Here is a 25130-nt window from a genome sequence, read left to right as displayed (position 1 = left end):
TGAGGTACTACCCAGTATGATGATATATGGTAAGAGGATTGGGAGAGGAATTAGGGTGACTATCTATATCTAGTCAGTAAATCATCAGTTTGGGGGACCTTCAGAGAATATGCTAACCGTTCTGCAGGATAGAAAGTTTACTTCAAAAAACCATTTAGTATAAGAGTCTTTTTGAAATGTATTACATAATTCTCAGCTTCTTAAATAAAATACATTAAACAAAGTTTACCTTTTCTTGGTGACTCAGAACATCATTTCATATATATATATATGTATATGATATTTATTTTATATATATATATGTATATATATGAGTCATGTACTGATGTGACACAGTTATGTGCTTTAGACCTGTTTGATGTATATAGGGCTGTTTGTCCATTTACTAAACAGCCCCTATCGGCTATGCTTTTTTTTTTGGAAGGCCTTTTAAAAATCTTTATCAGTTTTTCCTCTGAGGTTACAAATCTTTGCTATTAAAAATATATTTCCCTGTAGTTGCTTTTCTTCCATTCTTAAAATTGGCTCCTAATAACTTTTAGGCTTAAAACCAAAATAATAGCATATATCAAAACTGCATGTAACACCAGAATAAATAAGATAAAGTAGAAACGTGAGATCATTTGTAATTCGGGTAATTATTACCAACGTGTCCTCCTTAGGGATTATACCAATTTATGTTCCCAACAGAAATGTTTAAGAGTGTTTTCTCAGTCTCACCAATAAAATGTGTTAAACTTTTGAATTTTTGCCAACCATATAGGTAAAAAAAAAATGGTATAATATCTTAGGTGCAGTATTAATTTGCATTCCTCTTCTTGTAAGAAAGGTTATACAAAAAAAAAGAAAGAAAGAAAGAAAGAAAGACTGTACATTTTTTCACGTTTACAAACCATTTGTAATTTCTTTGTGAACTATTCTTATCTTTAGCTGAGCTTTCTGATCTTTATTATCAATTTATAAGAGTATTTTATATATTCAGCAGATTAGTCTTTTGTGTATGTGAATTACAGATACTTTTCACAATGTGTTATTTTGTTTATGGTGGACTTTTTTTAATTCCATGCCAGATTTTTTTCTTAAATGTAGTTTAACTTGCCAATCTCTCCTTTTGTGGCTTCTGGATTTCATAACTAGAAAAGACTTCACCACTCTTAACATTTTTTTTTTTTAAATTTCTCATGTGTTCTTTCAGAATTTTTGTGGTTTCATTTTTCACTTTTAAATCTTTGATTCATTTGGAATTTATCTTGGTGTAAGATGAAGTATAGATTTAATTTTTTCCCAGTTGTCTCAACAGCATTTATTGAATAATCAATTTTCCCCATTATGATGTTACTTTTATCATAATACTCAATTCCTATATGTATTTGATCTATTTCTGGATTTCTGTTCCATTCCATTAGTCTGACTATCTATTCATGCACCAGAGTTAATTACTGAAGTCTTGTGTCCTAATATCTGGCAGTGTTGATTACCCCTCATTGATTTTCTTTTCTGGTCTTCCTGTTTCTGTTTTTCTTGTAGCCGTATTAGAATATTAAAACTACATAGGCATTTGATTAAAAATTAATACAGAACTTTAATGTTTTTTATGTATGTTCTTGGTGCTACTGTAGGTCTTTTGGAGTAGTGCTTTGGGAGCTGCTGACAGGAGAGATCCCTTATAAAGATGTAGACTCTTCAGCCATCATTTGGGGCGTTGGAAGCAATAGCTTACACCTTCCAGTTCCTTCCACTTGCCCTGATGGATTCAAAATCCTTATGAAACAGACGTGGTAAGAAATATATTTCTCCCAGTATTCTCCTTTACCTTCTTCCTCAACACTACACTTAAAACTTCTCTAAAACTGCAGGAAGTCTCTACTGTTTATTTGGAATCGCCTGGTAATGTAAAAATTGGGAGCCTTGGAACCATTTATAAATAAATCAGTAAATGATAGCTATTATTACTTCATCAGTCCTTAGGGACTATTATTATCAAACAAGTCATTGATCCTAGAGATTTCCATTGCACTACTAGAGGTATCTCGTAATTGTATTTTCCTTTTGCTCTACAGTACATCAACATTGCCTGAGATATAGCCATGTATGGAATCAAATGTTTTTCATAAAATAGAATAAAAGATTTTTCTTTATTCTCCTGGACATAACTTCTGAGATGCACAGGCTGTCTTTTTTACTTTTAGGCAAAGTAAACCTCGCAACCGACCTTCTTTTCGGCAGACACTCATGCATTTAGACATTGCGTCTGCAGATGTTCTTGCCACCCCACAAGAAACTTACTTTAAGTCTCAGGTAAGTCTGGAAACTTTCTACCAGGTGCTATGACTGAATGGGCAGTCAGGGAACTACCAATGAAAAAAAAGTAACTCTTAGAAAAGGGCCATTCTGATTCTTATAACAGTTATATAATTCTATTCATTGTGAAACCATAACTATGACACCTTACACATAGGACATTTTGGAGTTTTTAAAGCATTTATACATTATTATCTCATTTGAAAAGAACATGTATCAGAATCTGATTCTCATAGTGGTTTCTAGTGAAACTGTTGAAGAAAAAAGAGGAAAAGAAGATATGAAAACTGTAATGTACATATACATATTTGAATTAGAATTATTATTGAATTTCATGAGAGTATTACTTCCTTTGAAGCAGAAAAACTGAAGTACAAGGGAGGGAAGTTAAATATCAGAGAGAGTCCATGACAGAAGTAGGCCTAGAGAGAACCTTTTCTCTAACTTTATGTGTCACCTAGTATAGCACCAAATAAAATATAATTTAATGTATCTGTTAGCTTTTACTGCATTACAAACCATTCCAAACATATGGCTTAAAACAATAAGCTTTTGTTCAGCTCACAGTTTTGTCGGTTGGGATTTTGGGCTAGGCTTTGACTGGGCTCACTCACATGTCTGCTGTCAGTTGCCAGGTCAGCTGGGAGGCTGGCAGGTTCCAGATGGCCTCATTTACAAGTCTGGTGATTGGTTGGCTCTTAGCTAGAGTACCTCTCCCCCACGTGGTCTCTTATCCTTCAGCAGGCTAGCTTGGGCTTGTTCACATGGTGTTCTCAGGTGACAAATGCGGCAAGAGAGCAAGCCCGAGTGCACAAACGATTCTCAAGCCTGTGTGTGCATCATGCATGCCAATGTCTCATTGTCCAGAGCAAGTCACAGGCCAATCCAGACTGAGAAATAGACATCACCTCTTCACGAGAAAATATGCCATACACATTGTAAGAGCATGGGTGCAGAGAGGGGAAGAATTTGTGACTATTAAATAAAAATGCTGTAAATGTGATAAGGATGGCCTAACTAACTATGCATACAGATAGGGAGTGGAGGGAATTAAGTACGCTTGAGGTCCTTATCCCTTCCAGATCCAGCAATAATAAAAGGAGTAAAATGGGATGAAACTATGGCTTTAGAAATAATATGATGATCCTAAATTATAGCTTTAGACCTGCAGAATTTAGCTACAGTATTACATAATTCTTCTCATACAGCTGTGTCTCACTCAGGTTATTGTGTTTCTAAAATGAATTTTTGTAAGATGAATTCCATCTCCAGTACAATTTCAAAGATTCATTCTCAGAGAAGACATTTTATGAGCGATTGGTGTCTCCATCTACTCCTCCCAGCCCCCCACCGCCAGTGGGTGATGCCCTTACCCACCAGGAAGCCTGTTGAGAAGAGTACTGGACTAGGAGGGGCCTCATGCTGGGAGTTAAACAAGTCCTCCGACGTGCTGTACTGCTCGCCCCAACCCGAGGCTCTGCATGCTTGCTTCTCGGGTGTCTGATAAACAGAGAAATACTCTGCCCATCAGACACGGGGAACTATCTTAATAAATGCACACGAGTTTGGCAGTTTCTAAGGAATGATAATTCAGACTCTTATCCTGTTGCCCAGGGTTCCAACACACTCTTTACCACCCACAAACTTAGCCCTCCCCACAACTGTGTCTTTAAATAGTAAAACTTGCCCCTATAGTTTTTTTTAGTGTTTCTGAGGAATTATTATGTAAGTAAAGTGTTTGATTTCAGAGGAAATAAGAAGACATAGGAGGTTGACTTCATGCCATTTCTTACGTTCTTTGCTACACATTCAGATAAACTCCCTTAGAACTATTGAAACTATTGTCTATCTATTCGAAAAATGTAGGTGTGGGGCAGTAGAAAATAAATCTGTCAACTAACTTCTTCTGTTAGTGTTCAGAAGAAGACTCAGGCCCTTTTATGAAGTGAAAAAGAATAATGGTGAGTACTCTCTAGGAAACCTATCAAACTTGAAGATACGGTTGCAATCACAGCTTTGCTTCCTTTACAGTAAAACTATACATACCACAATTTTGTAAAGCAGGTTTTGGTGAAAGTACTAAGTCACAAGCCGTTGAGAGAGTGTAACTGTACATAGCTGGAACATTTCAAGTTCTAAACAGATTTCACTTGAATGCCCCCAGAACGTCACTTCTGACGCCAGTGCAACGTATTCTGAGCACCCCCCACCACCACATGCAAAGCGCTGAGTGGTGCAACTAAGCACCCACTATCGGTGTCCTCCCGTGTACAAACTCACTTTCATCAACACAGGCAGCACTAAAATTGAACTCAGAAAAGTTACTTTTGGAGCAAGAATATGGAAGAGAGAAGAAGGGGAGGGGAAAAGAAGGAAGGGAAGGGAACAACTTAGTACATGGGACATGTTTTAATTTTCATTAATTCTTTCACATTTTTCTCTGAACGTACAATTTTACCTCTCCTTAAATAGCCCCAAATCTGCTGTCTTTGCCAGTTCCTAGAACTTTTCAGGTACTTACAAGCTGATGTGTCTCTGGGTCTGAAATTCAGACTATCACTGGCTGAAGATAATAAAGTGTTTATGAACTAGCTAGTGAGGTATTAAGAAGAGCAACAGACCCTGAGACTAAACCCCTGTCCTGTGATCTTGGATAAGTCACTTAATTTCTCTAAACCTCAGCTTACTCATCTAAACAATGAAATCGTATCTTCCCTTCCTTGTGGAGTTTTGGTGAGGATTAAGTGAGATGATAAAGATGCAAGTATATTGAGCTGTTTGATTGTAAGATATTATTCACCTCCCACAAAGCTATAAAAACTAAGCTTCCTTTGGGTTGTTACATTCTGGGTACTTTTTCTAATGAGCTCCTGAGATGGATAAGATGGCAGCTAGGCAACTCCTATGCATTGTGTTTTGACGTTGTGCTACCCAGGGGGGAAGAACTCGTTGTTTAGCACATGGTTTTGCTTTTCTATAGCAAAACCTCACCTCCTCCTGCTTGCTGATAAAAGTCCTCTCGGCATCAGTTATCAGCCACTGGTTGTTAGCCACTGCTCTCCAACACCCACCAAAACTGTCAGTCAAGAGAGCTGCCAAAGGCCAGATGACTCCTTCATGAGAGAAAATGCTTCATCTGTTTCTCATCAACAGCACATGTATTAAAGATGCAGCATAGATAGCACAGATGAACAAAGCAACCAATTTCAGTCCAATATTAGATTCTGCCAAAGCTATTGCTTCGTTTCTAGACAATAACCCATTTCTCCAAGTAGGCAATTAGTGCTCCTGGTATTCAATTACATTTGATACCAGTCTTTAGATAACATTTTAGCCGAGTCCCAGCTGCTAGGTGGGTCATGTGCCCTGCTCCCTAGCTCTTCCACCACCCTCTGCCTTTGCACCATTTTGCTTTCCTTTTGAGTGCCACAGTGACAACCCAGAAATTCAGGGGCGAGTCAGAGCCATTAAGCTCATTATGGGGATAGACTGTGCTGCCTGCAGAGTAATCTCATCATGAGCGAGTAGGTGCTTAGGCAGAGGCTGGGCACTTACCTGGGAGGTAGTCAAGTCGACTCTGTGCTAATCAAGAGTTGGACCTGACAGCGTCTAAGTCTTTTCTCACGCAGAGTCTGTGATTTCCTGCTACTTAGCCCCCAACACCCTGCTTTTCTATTCCTCAAGCAAAGCTGTAACTCATTCATGTTTTTTTTCACTTGTGAAAAATTGTGGTAAGATATATATAATATAAAGTTGGCCATTTTAACCATTTTTAAGTGTACAATTCAGTGGCATTGATTACATTCAGTGTTGTGAAGCTATCACCACTATTTCCAAAATGTTCCATCACCCCATTAGCAATAACTTCCCATTTTCTCCACAGTCTCTGGTAATCTCTGTTCTAATTTCTGTCTCTATGAATTTAACTAGTCTAGATATTTCTTTTAAGCAGAATCATACAATATTTCTCCTTTTGTTTCACTTAGCATGTTTTCAAGGTCTATTTATGTTGTAGCCTGTGTCAGAACTTCATCCCTTAATATGAAAGAGTAATATTCTGTTGTATAGATGTACCCCCATTTTGTCTATCCATTCATGTTAACTCAACTTCGTTTTGACACCTATATTATGGGAAAGAAGAGGAGCAAAATTTGAGTGCAAGAGCTTCAGTCCACTGACTGAATAATTGGAAGACTGGCGAAGACAAAAATCTCACTGTTGTGGCCTTTCCCAGGCCTCATCTGGAGGCCTCATCTGGGACATAAAGAAGATCCCATTAATGGTGGTAACTCAAGTGTCACTGGATTTTTCCCTTTACTTGCTCACACAGGACTTAAGTACCTTGTAAAGCACCCCCTACTCCCTTCCACCACTCTCCACATGCATTGTGGGGGAAATCCCCATAAAGAATGGGGGTCTCAAATAGCTTCATATTAACATCTGCTCTACTTTTCACTGACTCTGGCTAGACACAGCAGTCTTCCGCCTAGCATCTGCTGGGTATTACTTTATTGGCTAGCACTGTTTTCTGCTGAAAGACTGTAGTCCCCAGCTGACATCCATTGGATGCTGCCATATCCTTAAGGCACTGCCATCACGCACCCGGAGCTGTTATTTCCTGCTGTAACTAAAGCTCTGGACTTCACAAGATTCCAAAGCTGCACGTTGTTCTGTTTACACAATGAACTCTTCCTTTTCCTGTTGAGTTAAACACTTCGTTAAAAGTAACAAAGCAGTGCTGGTTATGGCCTAATGTTTTACAGGTATTTTCGTGAAACAATGGGAAATGACCCTCCATTCCTATGATGGTGGCTTTGTCATAGGTCAAGTTCATGCAGGACTCCTCCTTTCCACAGGATGTGTTTTCTCTCACAGGCTCCTCAGTCCCTGTGCAAATTGGCCCCAGGCCTGCCTACCCTCCATTTCCTTAGATGTGCCCATACGTGTCTGAATGGCAGGTTAAGTGCCAGTTGGAACTCCTATTACATAACGCTTCTAAGTATACGTGATGGAACTCCAGAATTAACATCTACCCATAACAGATACCTTTGGTGAAAACACATTATTAATCATTTCTCACACATCCTGTTCCCTCTTCACAGGAGAAATCTACTTTCTTAATAGGTTTCAATCTTCAGAAGATTGTCTTTAAGTTTCCTATTTCCTTAAACTATATATCAGGAGGTTTATAGCCTCTAGAATTTTAAATAAAAATTGATCTGTGATGTTTCATTCCTCACCACCAAAAGGAGGTAGTCCTTTTCCTGGTCGCTTTAAATATTGTGCTAGAATCCACTGACATTCTTGCACAAAAGAGGATACTTTAAGGCCCAAATTTGGCTCTCTCCCTTATTTTTTTGGTCTAACAATTCTTGATTGTCAATCTTTGGCTTCTTAAAGCTTAAATACTCTTCCTACTTTGTGATTTTGATCTGATGATTGAGAGGACAGTATTACCTGGGGCTCAACCAAACCTGCATTTACTGCTTAGATACTGTCAAAGACTGTTACCAAACAATGGACAGTGCATTCTAGATCTTTGCTTTCGGATGGTTGTTTGGCAGGTTTGGAGCCAGAAAGTCAACTGTCTAACAGAAATCTTTCTTCAATGGTCAGTCAACATATATATATATGAAGACCTAGCATATTATAAACAGACAAGCAGATATTCACTTTATAAATAATTACAGTATAATTTTCTCTATAAAAATAAATGAGAAATGTCAGATTTGGGGAGAAATCTTCTGTAATTTCACAATCATTTAAGCATAACTTCTTCCATGTTCTAGAGAGATAATTTTTAACATGAATCTAAAGGTAATAGAATAACTCTAGAGGAAGAATATACAAGTAAAAACATTTAGCCTTCACTGGAAATTACCTTAATCTCATTAGCTTCATAAGATGGTGGTCTATACATAATTTGAGGAAACATCTCCTTTAGCTGTTTTTCTACAAACTGCCTGCAGACTATATTCCAGCAGACATTTTCCTGCCTCCTAAAATTTAGATAAAATTGGCTTGAAATTCTATGACCTGTGGAAAGTCCAGTGTCCTATTATTTCTGTGAATTCCTGGAGATTTATAATTTCATGGCCACCCTGGCTCTGCCTTCCTAAAATTGTTGGCTCCCATTCCTGTCATCTTGTGGTTGTTCCTTTATATTTGTCCTGTCATTGACTCAAACATGAAGTTCAGCACATTTCCTTGATTTCTAAGGCAACAAAAACACTCATCCAAAGTCAGGGCGAAGGTCAAGAGACTTTACTAAAAACTTAGGAAACTGGAAGAGACTTATATTTTGAACAACTTAAATCACATATTAGATATCCATTCCTGTCCTAAAAATTTTGTCCAACTACCTACTAAGTTATTTAGACATACTATTTTTCTTCCTCCTCCTTCTTCTCTTTTTCTGATCTTTCCCTCACTCCCTAATTCCTGTATAATTCCCTATATTTTTATTCCCATCTTCTGCTGTTCATGCCCCTTGGGTCTTCTACTCCAAATATTTTTCAAGATATTTTCATAAACAAAGCCTAAGAGGATTTCTGGTGCCCATTGTAAGGATGATCGTATTCTCGCTGACACATACTTATACCATATGGTTGTTAGAGCTATTCTTTCTGGCCAGTCTTTCTCAGTCATGCATCTTGACTTCCCGAGGTGATGGCTAGTATGCCAGCTGTGATGTTTGTGCTGGCCAGTACTGAAAGGAAACTGGAAAACAGTATCGCATATTGGATCAAAGACAAAAAAATGGGGTGGCGTGGGCTGTGCAGATACATCATCATGAGATATTTTGCTATAAACTAATATTTATGGAACATCTATTCTGTAAGGCTCTTCAGGAGTAATATGTAAGGGGAAAAAATCTTGTACACGATCCTATGGTCATAACAGGGATTGAAACTCCTGGAATATTAACAGAGTCTAATTTGTCCTTGCCCAGGCTGAATGGAGAGAAGAAGTGAAAAAACACTTTGAGAAAATCAAAAGTGAAGGAACTTGTATACACCGATTAGATGAAGAACTGATTAGAAGGCGCAGAGAAGAACTCAGGTCAGCTGATCTCTCCTTCTTCGCCTCTTCTTATCCCCAAGTCTTCAGATATTAGTTGGAACTCTCTTTGTGAATTTCGTTTTCTATATACCTTTCACCTCTGCCATTTATTGTTATTCTCTTTAAAAGTTTTCCTAAAAATTAGCTCTCCTTTATATCACTATTTTATCCTCTCCCCGCAACTCTGTTGTCCTCCTTTATTTTATCTCTGCAACAAAGATTCCTGGAGCTGTTTGTTCGTTCAGCCGTTGTCCTAGGTGACATGGAAGGCCAGAAATGTATAAGATGTAGTCCCTGGTCTCAAGATGCTTATAATTTATTAAGGGGTACAAGACGTGATCATATATAACCACTATAATTAGGCGAGATATGTGCCATGGGTGAGTATAAATGAATGATCATGATATTAGCTCTAACTGCATATTTCCATTGACATATGAGTTGTACTCTATCTCATTATACTGTATTCTTATTAAGATATTGCTGACATTGCACAAAGGCCACAAATTATACCCAAGTCACATTCAGATATTATCTGTGGCCCTCCTGGCTATTCTGTGTGGCTGGATGGTGGCCCTTAAAGAGAAAGCAAATGGAAAGCTTAGATTTGCCTTCTCCTACTCCATCTTGCTTGAGTCGTTGCACTAGACATAGGAGCCTTAAATTTAGAGGGCCCTGGGGCAAATGCTTTTGAGATAAACCACTGTGGTTCTTATTTCATTAGAGCTGACGTTTGTTGTCCCCCAAGTTAGTTGGTTTCATGAATCCTGTGTTTTCTTCGCTAGGCATGCTTTGGATATTCGTGAACACTATGAGAGAAAACTTGAGCGGGCTAACAATTTATACATGGAACTGAGTGCCATCATGCTGCAGCTGGAAATGCGGGAGAAGGAGCTCATTAAGTACGTAGCCAGCACACTGTCTGCCCTTATTGATTTGGGTCTGTCAATGAGCAGAAATGTACTACTTTTCCATGTTGCTGTACTCAGAACTGGCAGATGTTTGATTCCTTCCCCCACCATGCCTTCAGGGATGCGCTGTGCACAACCCCCTCACCCTGGTGAGGTTTAAAGTTGCGTGGGATTGCCACAGAGCTGGTTGTCGGGGAACGTGCACTTGACAGGCATTTGCTACTTCACCCTGCTGAATGGCTCCGAAAAGGGGTCCTCATTTCCTGAAGGAGCTTGGTATGGATGAGTGGGGACTTATTGCCCCCTGGGGAAGTAAGGTGGCTACTGCAAGTGGTTTAAGGAATTCCGGAGAATGGCAAGAAAAACCATAGGGTCCTGAATGAAGCAGCTGCTACTGAAATTGTAGGACTTCTGCCATTGCATTTTTGTCTCTCATGAGGTGTGTGAGCTGAAGGAAAAAATGAAATCAGGTTTGACTTTAGTATTCTTTTTTGTTGTTCCTGTTTTACCTGAATTACAAAAAAAATTAATTACAAAAAATTAATTACAAAAAAAACGACACCCTGTCCATCCAATTACCTGCATAGCAGCCTTGTTATTCAAATAGCCTGTATCTGGTAAATGTGGCCAGAATCTGTGGGTAGAATTAGCCTGTGAAAACATTCGGCTATCTCCTCTGTCTGCTCTTTTTCTTTCATTCTGCAGGCGTGAGCAAGCAGTGGAAAAGAAGTACCCTGGGACCTACAAACGACACCCTGTCCGTCCAATAATCCATCCCAATGCCATGGAGAAGCTCATGAAAAGGAAAGGGGTGCCTCACAAACCTGGGATGCAGACCAAACGGTGAGTTTGAGACACTGGTGCTGATCTGATATTCAGATAAATGGGAAAATACCCCCCTCAACATGCATTGTCAGATCATGACGGGTGTGGCCACTCTACCTCATCATTAGCACACTTGCCTGTAGATAAAACGTAGGAAGGTGAGGAAAAATGTGTCATGGACTCTAGGAATCCAGTTTCTACTATCTGAGGCATAGCTACTTCTTATGTTAGCATGGAATAATGAAAAGAGAAATAAACTGGGGCCAGACAGACCTGGATTCAAATTTCAGCTCTGCCTATTATAAGCTGTGTGATTTAGGCCATGTCACCTGCCCTCTTTCAACCGCAGGAGTAAAAATAATTTATTATAGCACATGAGGTTTCTTTTTCTTTTTTTGACCCCTAATGCACAGAATTAGGTTAATCATAATTCTTTTTTTTTTTAAAGATTTTATTGGGGAAGGGAACAGGACTTTATTGGGGAACAGTGTGTACTTCCAGGCCTTTTTTCCAAATCAAGTTGTTGTCTTATCAATCTTAGTTGTGGAGGGTGCCATTCAGCTTCAAGTTGTTGTCCTTTCAGCCTTAGTTGTGGAGGGCGCAGCTCAGCTCCAGGTCCAGTTGCCATTGCTAGTTGCAGGGGAGACAACCCACCATCCCTTGTGGGACTCGAGGAATTGAACTGAAAACCCACTGGCCCATGTGGGAATCGAACCGGCAGCCTTCGGAGTTAGGAGCATGGAGCTCTAACCGCCTGAGCCACCGGGCTGGTTAATCATAATTCTTGATTTATGCAACATTGGTCAACGCGTGTCCCACTTTTATTTATTCATTTAGTTAGTTCTTTTTAATAATGTAACAAGTGTCTGTAAATCCACCACCAAAAATGAAAGCACAGACTTTGATAATTACCTATATCTAACCATATGGTTCCCCTCATTCCACTCCTGCATGGGACTTTTGTGAAGTTTAAAATGAGACAATATGTGCAATCACCAAGTAAATCACATAGGTGCTCAAATAGATTTTTAAACAGTGTTTTTGACTGCGCTTTTTCTTAATTACAACACATTTTCCTTATAGTTGACCCTTGAACATCATGGGGATTAAGGGCGCCGAAGACGTGCAGCAGCAGAAAATTCGTTCATAACCTAACTCTGCCCTCCACGTACCAGGTTCCTAACTGCAGATCTAAAATACTATATTAGTTTATCTTAGAAATGCTCTTCCAGCCAGTTTTTATTTGCTAGAGCCTCGTTCTTCCCAAATAATGGAGAGTTGACTCTGTCCTAGTTAAATTAATGTAAAGGAAAGAAATGTCCCTAAACTTGGGGTGTGGACCCAACAGTGAGACTTGAGTGGAATGCGGTAAGAATAAAGATAATGAGAAAATGCAAACCAAAAATGTATTTTAAGGCTTTCAGAATGGTGGTCATTCTACCATAGCATGACTAATATAAATCTAAACTGCCGATTAGTAACTCCATGGATTAATTCCAGTTTTGATTTTACTTACCACTCCTGACCATTCTCTAGTAAAGTTCTGAGAAATCGTTTTCAGATGGCACCAGGCAAAACCCTTGGGATACCCCAACACCTGTCTCTTTGAGTGTACTACGTAAGTAGGGCCAGAGTTCGCCTGCTGGTTCCTCCCTGCATTCTGCCTGTAGTCAAAACTAAGAGTATCGGGAGAAAACTGTACCTTTTTTAAAAAATATGAGCTCATGTTTACTTTTATTTTACTTTTATTTGTGCTGTGAGAAATATGTTGGAAAGAGTTTGACACCACCAGCAGATGCTTAGTTGACAAGCTAACTGAACTTATCCAGAAAGGCAACGTGGATGGGTAGTAGAACTGGGAAGTGTTGTACTTTCAGTTGATTGCCCCTTTAAGAAGTTAAGTTTCAGATTATGTGGACAGTGCAATGATTATCAAGTCAGAAGTCTAATGACCTCTGAGGAGATCAGAGAAATCAACCACCATCCTTTAGCCTAGGTTTCAGTTTGTGTTTCGTTAATGAATAAAAAGGAAAGAGAGTTCAGTTATGGATCCACTAAGCCTGTAACATGAGAGTATAGGCCAATAAGATAGGCTGAATACCTTATAATAAGGAGAAGCTTGGAATGGGAAAAGAACTATTCCTTGGTGTCAAAAGACTTGGGTTCAAGTTATAAGTTCTACAAGTTACTTGCTTTGTGATCAGCATAAGCCAGCTAACCTCTCTGATCTCTTAGTGTCCTTCTCTGTAAAATGGATATCGTAATAGTAGGAAATAAGTATTTTATATACAGCAAAGTGCTTTGTAAACTGTGAACTGTTGTATCAATGTTATCCTAGGATTTTTGCACTGCCAGCTTCAAAAAAAGCAGCCTTCATGGGATTTAGGACACTTCCCTCTCAGCTCTCCTTTAGATCCCACCATAGCAAGGTCTTCAGTAAGTAGACAGCCCTAACTGAGCCTTGGAAGGCTCTCTTGCCTCAACAAAAGCCCCAGGGTCTCCTCCATCCAGAAGCCTTCTGGGGCACAAATTAGCCAGCTGACCATACAACTGTGAATCCGAGACAGGGAGCCACTGATAGCAGTACCTACCTTATTATAAACCAATAACTCCTGAAACTTCTGTGCTAAGACAAGCCTATAACTGGACTTCTCCTGAAAGAAAAGAAAAACCCATCTCCTACTACCTGATGTCAGCTAATTTCCTATAAGCCTTAGATATTCAAAGTCTGGTCCTCAGTCCAGCAACATCTGAGAGCATGTTAGAAATGCAGACTCTTAGGCCCCATCCCAGATCTACTCAATTATTTTAACAAGATCCCTTCAAGCGGTACTCGGACTCTACAATAAGTAAGACTGGAAATTAGCAGAGTCTTCTGGTCTGGATTCTACCAGTCACAAGCTGTGAGACCATGAGTCGCTCTGGCTGAGCTTGGGGGTCCTCGTCTCAGAGAGTGGGGGCAGGAATGGATCTGTGTTTCCAAGCAAGGTCCGGGATACCCCAGGGCCTGCATAGAGAAGCATCTGGGGACTGCTTCGGGGTGGGGAGGATGAAGAGGTGGCGCCCTAAGGGAGGGGCCTCAGCTCTCCCACCCCTCTCCAACTGGTCCACTGTATGTTTTATATACTGGGCTTCTCCTAATGATTAATTTCAGAAAAGGATTCTGTTGTTTGAAAAAACAAAGTTTGGTCCCTCCAGTTCTGAAATCTCCTGCTGATGTGTGTGTCTGGTCCCAAAGAAGGGCGAGCCAACTCTCTGGTGGAAAGGAAGTAGCAATACTACCTGGTATCCTAGAATCTCTGCTCTGAATCGTTTCATCAGTTCAAACTCATGTATTATTTACCTGTATGCCTTGGAATCAGTGTGCACAGGGTTTACCTTCAGGCACTGGCTTCCTCCTGCACAGGACCTGTGTGATTGGCCCAGGGGCACCTTTAAAACAGGACTGTGAGGGGACCTCCTGCCTTTAGGAGCACAGCACAATGCCAGGCTCACTCCTCACAAGCCCTTCTCTTGTGGGCTTTACTCAACCCCCTGGGCTGTCTACTATTCCCCTCTCCTCTACCCTTACCCCGACAAATCCCCCTTCCTTAGGCATTTATTGAGTACCTACTCTGAGAAAGACTGCCTGTCAGTATCTTCACATACAAGGATGGATACGACATAGTTACAGCCCTCAAGGAGACTTGTCTAGACCAAACTCCCTGAACTTAGCCTCTTGTCTAACTAACCTGAGGTTTCCTTTTCTGGTACCATACCTCTTTCCTTTGGATTCCTTGTAGGATCTCTCCAGATCCATCAGCAGATTTCTGCAGTTGTCAGCAAGCAGAATTCCTATGCCTTGGCATATTGGCACCAAGCTGATAGCTCATATTGTGAGGAAGAGATCAAGAAACCTGTAACAGTAGAATTACAATTTAAAGGAAAGGGAGTACCTTGGCCATTGCGGCACAGAATAAAATCCCAGAGGAACAAAGGGCACCCTTTATAAGTGGATATCTAGGTTATTTCTAACTTTTTGCTATTTTAAACAATACTGTGACATCTTTGTGGAGGTCATTATCTCCATTGGATAAACTCCTTCCTGTAGGTGTGACTGCTGATTCAAAGGGGATGTGCATTTTAAGGCTTGGGATATATTTACCCAAACTTGAATGAGTTTTCATATGTCTAAAACTAAACCTGTTCTTTTCTCCCAGGCCAGATCTGTTGAGATCTGAAGGTATCCCCAGTACGGAGGTGGCTCCCGCTGCATCCCCTTTGTCCGGAAGTCCCAAAATGTCCACCTCAAGCAGCAAGAGCCGATATCGGAGCAAACCACGCCACCGCCGAGGGAATAGCAGAGGCAGCCATAGTGACTTTGCAGCAATCCTGAAAAACCAGCCAGCCCAGGAAAATTCACCCCAGTCCACTTCTCTACACCAAACACAATCCCAATACCCTTCTTTGCAGCAGCAATACCAGCATCCCCCTCCTGCTACGTCTCAGAGTCACCATCCCAGGCTCAATATGCATGGACAGGACATTGCAACATGCACCAACAACCTGAGGTATTTTGGCCCAGCAGCAGCCCTGCGGAGCCCACTCAGCAACCATGCTCAAAGACAGATGCCTGACTCTAGCCCTGACCTCATCTCCACAGCCATGGCAGCAGATTGCTGGAGAAGTTCTGAGCTTGACAAGGGCCAGACTGGCCCCTGGGGCTGTTGTCAGGCTGACCCTTATGACCCCTGCCGCCAGTGCAGGCCAGAACAGTGTGGGTCCTTAGACGGTTCCTCTGCTGAGCCAGCGGGGAGGAGCCCCGACCTTTTCAAGTCACCAGCACACAATCTCCTCTCAGAAAATGCCCAAGGGTCTGAGAAAATGGAAGAAAACGAGTTCAACGGCTCATCTCTTGGTGTCCCTCATCACATCACCCCCCCAGTGCTACCTCGAAAAACAAGGCCCCTCCAAAAGGTAGGCGGCAATGGTGATAGCAGTGTATGTCACTGCCTTCATGGAATGTCAGAGGCCATCATGTTGTATGCAGTATGAAACATACATAAAAAGCGTCCATTTTATAAAAGGATGAGATAACAAAAGCATAAACAGAAGGTTCTTTTACTTTAAATACTTTCTTTCCACACTGCTGAGGTGATGGACTAGGAAATACACTTTGGGAACTACCAAACCAGGGGACTGATTCAAATGGATATAATTTATACATAGACCAATAACCATATATTAGGAATATGTAATCAAAATACTTTGGAAACCTCTTCTCTAGCCTAATCCTGAGGGATGATGCAAGAGGAAGGATCCCATTATAAACAGCATTCTCTGTCCCCTCGGCTGTACATCAACAAGTCCCCGGCTTTGAGAAATCATGCAGTAACCTTGTTTAATCCAGCGTTTCCCTCACCTATTTGACCATACTGCCCTTTGAAAATAACAGCTACCGGGGGTGCCAAAAAAATGTATACACAGAACTTGTATTCATCTTTTGTTACCGGTATATATTATTACAATTTTAATAGTTTTTTTCCTTTCTTAAAATGTGTATTCATTTTTTTGGCGCCCTCTATGTTGGTGCCCCCATGAAACTAGCTTTCTTCACAGCGTATTTTGGAAAAAAGTGCTGTGATTAACAACCATCATGACCCAGCCGGGTCTCAGTGATGGCAACCTGTTACTGTCCTTGCCCACTGGCTGCCTGGGGTGTGTTAGCTGGGACTCAGGGTACAAGCTTGGGAGTCAGACAGACCTGAGTTCAAAGCCAGGCTCTTCCACTTAGCACCTCTATGAACCTTGGTGTCCTAGTATATAAAATGGACCCTGCCTCATTGGTTGATGTGAGGATTAAATGAGTCAATACATGTAAGGCATTTAGAACAAGGCTTGGCACATAGTAACCTTCCAAAAATGTGAGTTCGTCTTGCTAATGAGTTAGAAATAAGATTATGTATGAAAAGTATTTAGCACACAGAAGATATCCACTCAATTTTAAATATTGTTTCACATCATCATCATTATTCATCAGGAGTTTAGTTGAAGGAATGAAAGGGTCTAAAATGTAAATGAGTATGTTTTGGTCAGCTAGACATTTAATAGAAAATAAACTAAAGCTGAGGGCTACTGTCTCAGAACTGTATTTCTTCCTGCACATTAACAGTGTTACTACAGACTAAGCATTCCCAGATATTAAATTGTGTTTCAGGATTTGGGCAAATCCATCCCCTGTTCCCTCCACCCTTCTGGCCAATCACATATATTTTTTTGGTAACAGCTTTACTAAGATATAATTCACATACCATACAGTTCTCCCATTTAAAGTCTACAACTCAGTTCTTTTTATTCAGAGTTGTACAATCATCACGACTAATTTTAGAATATTTGTATCACCCCAAAAAGAAACCCTGCAACCTTTAGCAATCACCCAGTCCCCAGTCCCCTCCCAAGTAATGTGTATCTTTGGACTATGCTGATGCCATTTTGATGCCATCAGTGGGTCTGCAGGTTACAGAACATGCACCTTACACATTTGGTCTCATTAGAACCACATTCTTACAGAGCAATTCCACTTCTCTCTACCGAGATACACTCCCACGGTTACTCCTGCTCATCTCAGCATTCAGGATAACTCCATCCCTGTCATTCCTACTCAGAAAGCACATCAGAATGCAGATGGGTAAGAGTGACAGTATTTTAGAACTGACTGTCAAAGTAAATTACCCTCAATCTTTGGTACAATTACTTGGACCCAGTTACCCACCTCACAAGAGATTGTAGTAATCCAGTGCATCGTGACGCCGTGGTTAAGGACACTTGATCTTAGTGTGACTGTTTCTGTGCCTCTGAAAAGAGATGGAATCTTCCCTGTAAGGGAAGAGCATCTTCTCAGACAGGACACTTACCCAAAGCTCTGGTGGTCACGAGACCTCAGATGTCCCTTCTCCTGCCAACATGTGACTCAATGATGTACTAAGCACCTATTTTGTATGCAACATTGTATTAATGGTGGAGTGAGGAATACAGTACAAAAAGATAGGGTCTGACCCTCAAACGATGTATGTCTTAGTAGTAGAGATGATACAAGCATAATAACAATAATATTAGTGGAAAAGTGAATGGTACCTAAAAGGGAAAAAGTAATTGCTGGCCTCTGAAAGATCATTTCTTGGTGGAGTCTCTCTGACAGAGCCTGGAACCACTAGTGACAATAATTACGAGAGACCGCCCCAAAAATCCAAGACCTCTTCTCCAGTTGCCACTCTCTATCACTCACCTCTGGATATTTTCATGGAGGCTTCACCTCCCTGAGGGCAAAGATAACATTTTACTCTATCGGCATCTAGTGCAGGGCCTGTCACATGGACATCCAGGAAAAGTTGTTGAATGATTGAGTGAAGATATGTATGTTTAAAGATAACACTCAGCAAGTACTACTCAGTGCCTTTTGATTATAATAAAATCTATACAAGGACTGTGTGTGTGTGAGCACACACACACAAGGGGGGTGGGGAGAGGGAGAGAGAGAGTGAGAGAGAGAGAGAGAGAAATATTTTCCTTGTTTTCCTCAGAGTGGAGATGACTCCTCAGAAGAGGAAGAAGGAGAAGTAGATAGTGAAGTTGAATTTCCACGAAGACCAAGGTAAAACCACCAAACACATGTGATTGCTTTCAGTGTGTAAACGGGGAAAACCCTGAGTTTGCCCCACTTCCTGTTCCGTTGTAGGTGAGTTTCTAATAGGCACTTTGTAGGGAAATTTGAACTCACTGTGTTCATGGTTCCCCATTGACACGTTTCAGCAACTGGCTATGCACACCACAAATCCCAGTTCATCAGAATTCATTTCATAGGAACTTCAAGATGAGGAGCATAAATATAGAGTCAAGGTTACAACTGAGAATATAGTGGGCAGTTTATGAGGGATGGCCATGTATTTTATGGATAATTTTATTGGTTTCTAGCGTACCTCCCTGTTTGAGTCTGTTTGGGCTGCCATAACAAAATACCAGGCTGAGTGGCTTAAACAATGGAAATTTATTTCTCACAGTTCTAGAGGCTGGGAAGTCCAAGATCAAGGTTCCTGGTGAGAACTCTTACTCTGGCTTGCAGACTACAGCCTTCTTACTGTGTCCTCACGTGGTTGGGGGGTGGCGGTTGAGGGGGAGAGAAAGAGAGAGAAAGACCTCCCTCCTCTTATAAGGCCACAGTTCTATCAGATTAGGGCCCCACCCTTATGACCTCATTTAACCCTAATTATCTCCTAAGGACTCTGTCTCCAGATTCAATCAGATTGGAGGTTAGGGCTTCAACATATGAATTTGGGGGAATACACAGTTCAGTCAATAGTACTGTCCATTCCTGGGATTTTATGCTTCAAATTAACTATAATTCGATGAATTGAGTCCTCCTTTAACCCAGCCTTAGAAAGAGCTTCTTGCTTAGACATGGATAATAATTTTGCTTGTAGGATTGAAAAAGGACCACACACCCCTATTTCTAAAATAAGCTGTTCCTATGTAGGAGTAGGGAATGCAGTTTTCTTCCTGGGAGACTTTTCATTCTGCTAATAGGCGTTTCATTCTTGAAGAGAAAAGCTCTAAGAATCCCTGGAAGGTTTGTATACCTGCCCAGAAACAGGAATTTCCTGCAAACCAAGGGACTCCTACTCCTTTGATAAATTGTATTCTGGGTCCTCACTCTGTGCACAAAATTGAAATCTGTTCTTATTCCCTGAGCTATTCCTGCCATGTCACTACTGCTGTCTTACTGTCTCCTTGGACTGTTTTCTCCTATGCGGTGAGACTGAGCCTGAGCAAAATGTCTTTTCATTCTCTGAACTCATTTCGCTGGCATCACAATGATGTTACTTCCCGCTTTTGTTCCTACGACAACACACCATGAACTCAGCCCACCTAATGGCTTCCCAGCTTTTCTGCTATGATGCAAATTACATTTACGTTTTGACTGCATGGTTTTTCTTTTCATATTATAACATTCTTCTCCCTGTCTCCCTCCTGGATTACCAGCCTTGAGAAGTTGTGAATCTAACTTTCACTTCCCTTTCCTACATGGGCTCTTTTCATGTGTCATTTACCCCCCACACCCCAGCCCACCCCCTGGCCTGGGCATCAGCCAGGCTGAGATCATACACCATCAAAATCACTTTGTATGACAAAATACAGAAAGATCAGACAATGACAAAGGAAAAAGCAGTCTTTCTTATTATTTGTTTTGTTTTTAAACAAGTATGAGCTAACAGCATTCTTATGTATTAGGCTACTTGTAAACAGTGGGAAAGAAATGAGGAACATTTGCAAATTCTTCTCTCACCACCCCCCAAACTTTGCCTTATCAGAGCTAAACCCAGATAGTAACGGGAGTGAGCTACTGACTGGCTGGGCAGTGCCCACAGCTGCACAGAGAATGTTGCTTCCAAGCTCATTTCTGTTGGGGGTGTTGATTGACAGGGGTGATGAAGGTGCTTTTCAGGGCTGCCATGCCCAATGGACAATGCAGCTGGGGTGGAGTGGAGGGTAGAGAAGGACCCTGAGTGGGTAGGACTAGACCTGCCCGAGCCACTCTGCCTTTTCTGATATTGTGGCCTGACTGAACAAGTCACTTCCCTTCTGTGGGGCCAGTTTTCCGATCTAGGAAATGAGTTAGACCAGAGAACCTCCGAAGTCTCTTTCATCAGTGAGGATCTAGGATTCTGCGAATAGGAAGCATAATTTCAATTTGAACATTTCCATGCCATGCATAGGTATACACAGTATGATGAGACTAGCTGATTTGTTTTCAAGACCAGGAGTCATCAGCTTTGGAGTTTGGTTCCATAAACATATAAATGTCCCTCTTTGTTGCTTTAAAATGAAATAGTAATCGTTTCAACCTATCTGGATTTGAATCTCCCTGAAGGGCAGGAAAAAAACTAGACGACCTCTCACCAAGGCTGTGATTGACAGACGAGGTAAGAAAAGTGGTTGTTCCTGTGACTGAGTCCCTCTGGTTCTTTGTGGTTCTAGACCCCATCGCTGCATCAGCAGCTGCCAGTCATATTCCACCTTTAGCTCCGAGAATTTCTCTGTATCTGATGGAGAGGAGGGAAATACCAGTGACCACTCAAACAGTCCTGATGAGTTAGCGGATAAACTTGAAGACCGCCTGGCAGAGAAGCTAGATGACCTGCTGTCCCAGACACCGGAGATCCCCATTGAGATATCGTCGCATTCAGATGGGCTCTCTGACAAGGAGTGTGCTGTGCGCCGCGTGAAGACGCAGATGTCCCTGGGCAAGCTGTGTGCAGAGGAGCGTGGCTACGAGGTGGGTGCCTCTCCTGTCTCCACTCATCAGGGCTCCCTTCTGTAACTCTTGGCTTACAACATGGTCAGGTTCCTAGGGCCTTTATAATGATCACTTAGTATATGAGATACAGCAACTGCCTCCATGAAGTAAGCAGAAGGACAAAAATCAACAGAGCTCCCCAAAATGAGTCTAGTTCTCCCAAATGAGGCACAAACTTTGAACTAGTCAGGAACCGTTCATTCCAAGATTAACATCACCTCCTCCTGAGCCCATCTCCCAACCTGGTTAAGGGTATGAGCCTCCCTCTTCCATGTCCCCACGATCCTCTGGATGATGCTATCACAGCACACGTAACACTAGTTCATCTTTTTAAGGCAGGATGGCATAAGGATTAAAATTGTGTGCCCTGGAATCTGACCACCTAGATGCAAAGCCCAGCTTTTCCACTTACTGTGTAATGTCGGGGAAGCCACTTAACCTCTCTGTAGATCAGTTTTCTTATCTGTAAAATAGATATGATAACAGCATCCATCTGATAGGGTCGTTGTCAGGATTAAATGGATTAATAGATATAAAGCACTTACAGCAGGACCGGGGACATAGAAACATTATATAAGCGGTGATACTGTTAGAATTGTCATCATTATCTTTATGTCTTCTTTTTCCATAAGCCCCACAAGGACAGGACCTGGTCTCATCTGTCTTTGTCACCCCCTTACCCACCAAGCCAGCACAGTGCCTGCATGTGGGACGTGTTCATATATGTTTACTGAGTGATGGAAGAAATGAATGAAGGTTTTATTTTGTCTTGACTTTGCAGAATCCTATGCAGTTTGAAGAATCGGACTGTGACTCTTCAGATGGGGAGTGTTCTGATGCCACAGTTAGGACCAATAAACACTACAGCTCTGCTACTTGGTAATGAGAGAAGACCCTTCCTGAGGATCTCCTGACTATACCGGCATTTCAAACCCATCCCACTCCCAGACTCTTCCCACTCTCTCCCCGCTATTTTTGTCTGGGAAGAGAGCTGTCCCGTCTTTCTTACCCCTAGAAATGAGCTGCAATAACAGGACCATGAGACTTTGCAAATCTCTGGAAAAAATATCCAAATGAAATTAAGTCTCACTGAACATTTCAATCAAGAATGGCAGGGATCTATTTTACTGGATATTCTAGCTACTGTAACATTGATATTTATTTTTGTTTGACATTTTAACACTTTGTACTGTAAAGAGTGAACTATATGTGATATATAAAGAGACACAATAATTTCTTGAAAAAAAGAGAAAGAAAAAGTAAGAAAAAAAGAAGTGGAATATAGGAGCAACATTCTTGGGAATTTGAACAGGGGACCAGTTCTTTTTTCCATAAGTGACTGAAGAAGAGCCAGAGCAAGACATGTTGAACGTTTTATTAGAAAACAAAGAACAGAAAAAAAAAAAGCAATTCCAGGTAACCTGTGAACAGACTGCATTAAATTCAACCAGCTTGTCCAGATGGGTGATGGAAATGACCTAGAAACATTTGATGACAAGGTCTTTGAGGGCATGTGCTTCCTCTAGGAGGAAAAAGAAAACTATATGTAGGAGCTGGTTTCATTTTTTTCAAATTTTAAGCAGCATTTGGTAGTGAGACTTACAGATAGAGTCAAACAAATATTGATAAATATTTCCCATTTTAATGCTGTTATTGTCATGACCTTGACAAATGTGTTACCTTGACCAATGTGCCATTTTCCTATAGCCCATTTCATTTCCACTTGTGGACCAGTTTCCTTAGGAAAAGGGGGTGGGGGGAGCTGAGGAGGAGAGAAAAATAAGAGAAAAAGGAAATTGGCAACAGTGTTAGAAAAGCAAATATGGAATTTGTAAAAATATATTGTCAGAATATCTTAGTTCAGCTACATGGAGAAGATGGGATCACCCCTCTCTGGAACCAGGTTGCTTGTCTACTAGAGTCATATTGGTTCAAACAGGAGAACAGACTCTGAAGGCAGCTAGGACGTGTGTGAGTCTGTCCAATGTCCAATCCCAAGCCATCCTGTGTTGATTCATTAACTCATTCTATCCTGGAAGCTTTAGTATCTGGCTACCACTATCAGAAAAAAGGCAAAATAAGTAACTTGCAAAAGGCACCCCCCTCTCCCACTTTTGTTAAATGCTATTTGTAAAATGTATTTTACTTCACTTTGGATCGCTGCAGTTTTGAATAATTCGATTTGGAAATTTGTGAAAAGAATAGCTGATGCTGAGCAGCAATTGGGAAGGTTTTACATTGTCCAAGGCCTGAGGTCTCCTGCCTCCAGGGTCTCGGGTTCTGGGGAGCATCCCAGGGTAATTCATGGTGCCTCGGCTATAAGGAAACTTTTATCTAGAATTTTATATAAAAACAGATGTTGGCCTCATTCCTATCTCTGTCTCCAAGATAGGTTACTATCAAACAACCTCTCTAGGCTCAAGACCTGAAGAAGGTAGATGGCTAGACTCTTTGATAATTCATTACATTGGACACTAGGAAAGACTTACACAAACATGTAGTAAACTATTTCCAGTGCAGATAAAAACGTCACCCTCCTCTAGGTTTCACTGATTGCATCGGCCAAAAAGGAAAGGCTGGAGGGAATTTAGAGCAGTCCCTTTTGCTTGTTTGATCCCTCCATTTGTTTACAATTTATGTTGAGATATTGATTTAAAATTTAGTATCTATAATTTATAGCTCTTAGGTAGGATGAAGAAAAATGTTTAACTTATACAGAGAGCAGTATTGTTTCCATTAAATTATTCCATTTTGTATAAATTCTGTAGCTGGACTACATGAAAGATCTTAAGTTATGGCATTATTATCATTGTTATTTTATTTTATAATAATTATTATCATTCTCATTTTCTGTCGATCAGAAAGTGTGGTTTACGGTATAGCACAATGATTGTGTTTATTGATAACCATGAATTATTACAAATTTTTATGATTTTTATGAAGGAATGAAAATGGAACTGCCATTTGGGAGCTCTCCAGTATTCATCTTAGGTGCATTCCCTCATTTTCTGTGAACAACAACAATCATCTGACGATGCGTTTTCTGCCCTGGAGCCCAACGCATACATTGTGATTTTGACTTGATCATGAAAGCTCCTGGGTGGGCAGGTTGACTGAGTGGATGGACAAACAGTTCAAAGCTGTAAACTTTCTCAAGTTTCTTAAGAAATAAAATCATGAGACTACATTAGAAGCAAAAAGAGAATTGTTTAATGCCCTAAGAGGAATGGACCTAGAGAGTTTCTGCATGGAATCTGTGGGTTAGATAGTTTCAAGAATTGGTAGCATAGTTTGTAATCTCGTTCCTGCCAGATCCCACAAAAACAATCTGTTTTCTCCTAGTTGGGAGTAGCAGGTAAACTAAAAAAAAAAAAAAAAGGGGGGGGAAAAAAAATATATATATATAAAATCAACTCAGAAAGTTGAAAATGATCCAGTATGGCCTACTTGAAATTTAGATATTTTAGAACTTTAGTGTATAAATATATATATATATATTTATATATATAAAAGGAAGGTATATATATATATATATATATAATATATATCATAAAATGCCTAGCTATGAAGTCATCCTATAACAAGACTAGAGAAATTCTAGAAAGACCTGGTCACTTAGAGGATCAAAGGAAAAGTACTACCTTAAATGGCCCTATTTTCCATCCTCTGACTTCAGACCACACTATACTATGAATCTCTCA

At 40.6% G+C, this 25130-nt stretch overlaps 1 protein-coding gene across 8 annotated transcripts in view; it reads left to right on the top strand.

The window, feature by feature from the left end:
• The window catches only part of MAP3K13 (mitogen-activated protein kinase kinase kinase 13), a 140082-nt gene extending 115278 nt beyond the window's left edge, over window positions 1–24804 (top strand). For all 8 annotated transcript variants that reach the window (XM_033126513.1, XM_033126536.1, XM_033126551.1 and 5 more), the window contains 9 exons: window positions 1620–1778; window positions 2190–2298; window positions 9254–9363; window positions 10149–10265; window positions 10980–11117; window positions 15299–16055; window positions 18659–18729; window positions 21111–21408; window positions 22211–24804. In XM_033126513.1, coding sequence (XP_032982404.1) covers window positions 1620–1778; window positions 2190–2298; window positions 9254–9363; window positions 10149–10265; window positions 10980–11117; window positions 15299–16055; window positions 18659–18729; window positions 21111–21408; window positions 22211–22312 — 1861 coding nt within the window. In that variant the 3' untranslated portion in view covers window positions 22313–24804. The remainder of the gene's footprint in view (window positions 1–1619; window positions 1779–2189; window positions 2299–9253; window positions 9364–10148; window positions 10266–10979; window positions 11118–15298; window positions 16056–18658; window positions 18730–21110; window positions 21409–22210) is intronic.
• Window positions 24805–25130: the final 326 nt, after the last annotated feature.

This window comes from Rhinolophus ferrumequinum, chromosome 2 (genome assembly GCF_004115265.2).
Source record: "Rhinolophus ferrumequinum isolate MPI-CBG mRhiFer1 chromosome 2, mRhiFer1_v1.p, whole genome shotgun sequence".
Lineage (NCBI taxonomy): Eukaryota > Metazoa > Chordata > Mammalia > Chiroptera > Rhinolophidae > Rhinolophus > Rhinolophus ferrumequinum.
This window is presented reverse-complemented; position numbering and strand designations above follow the sequence as displayed.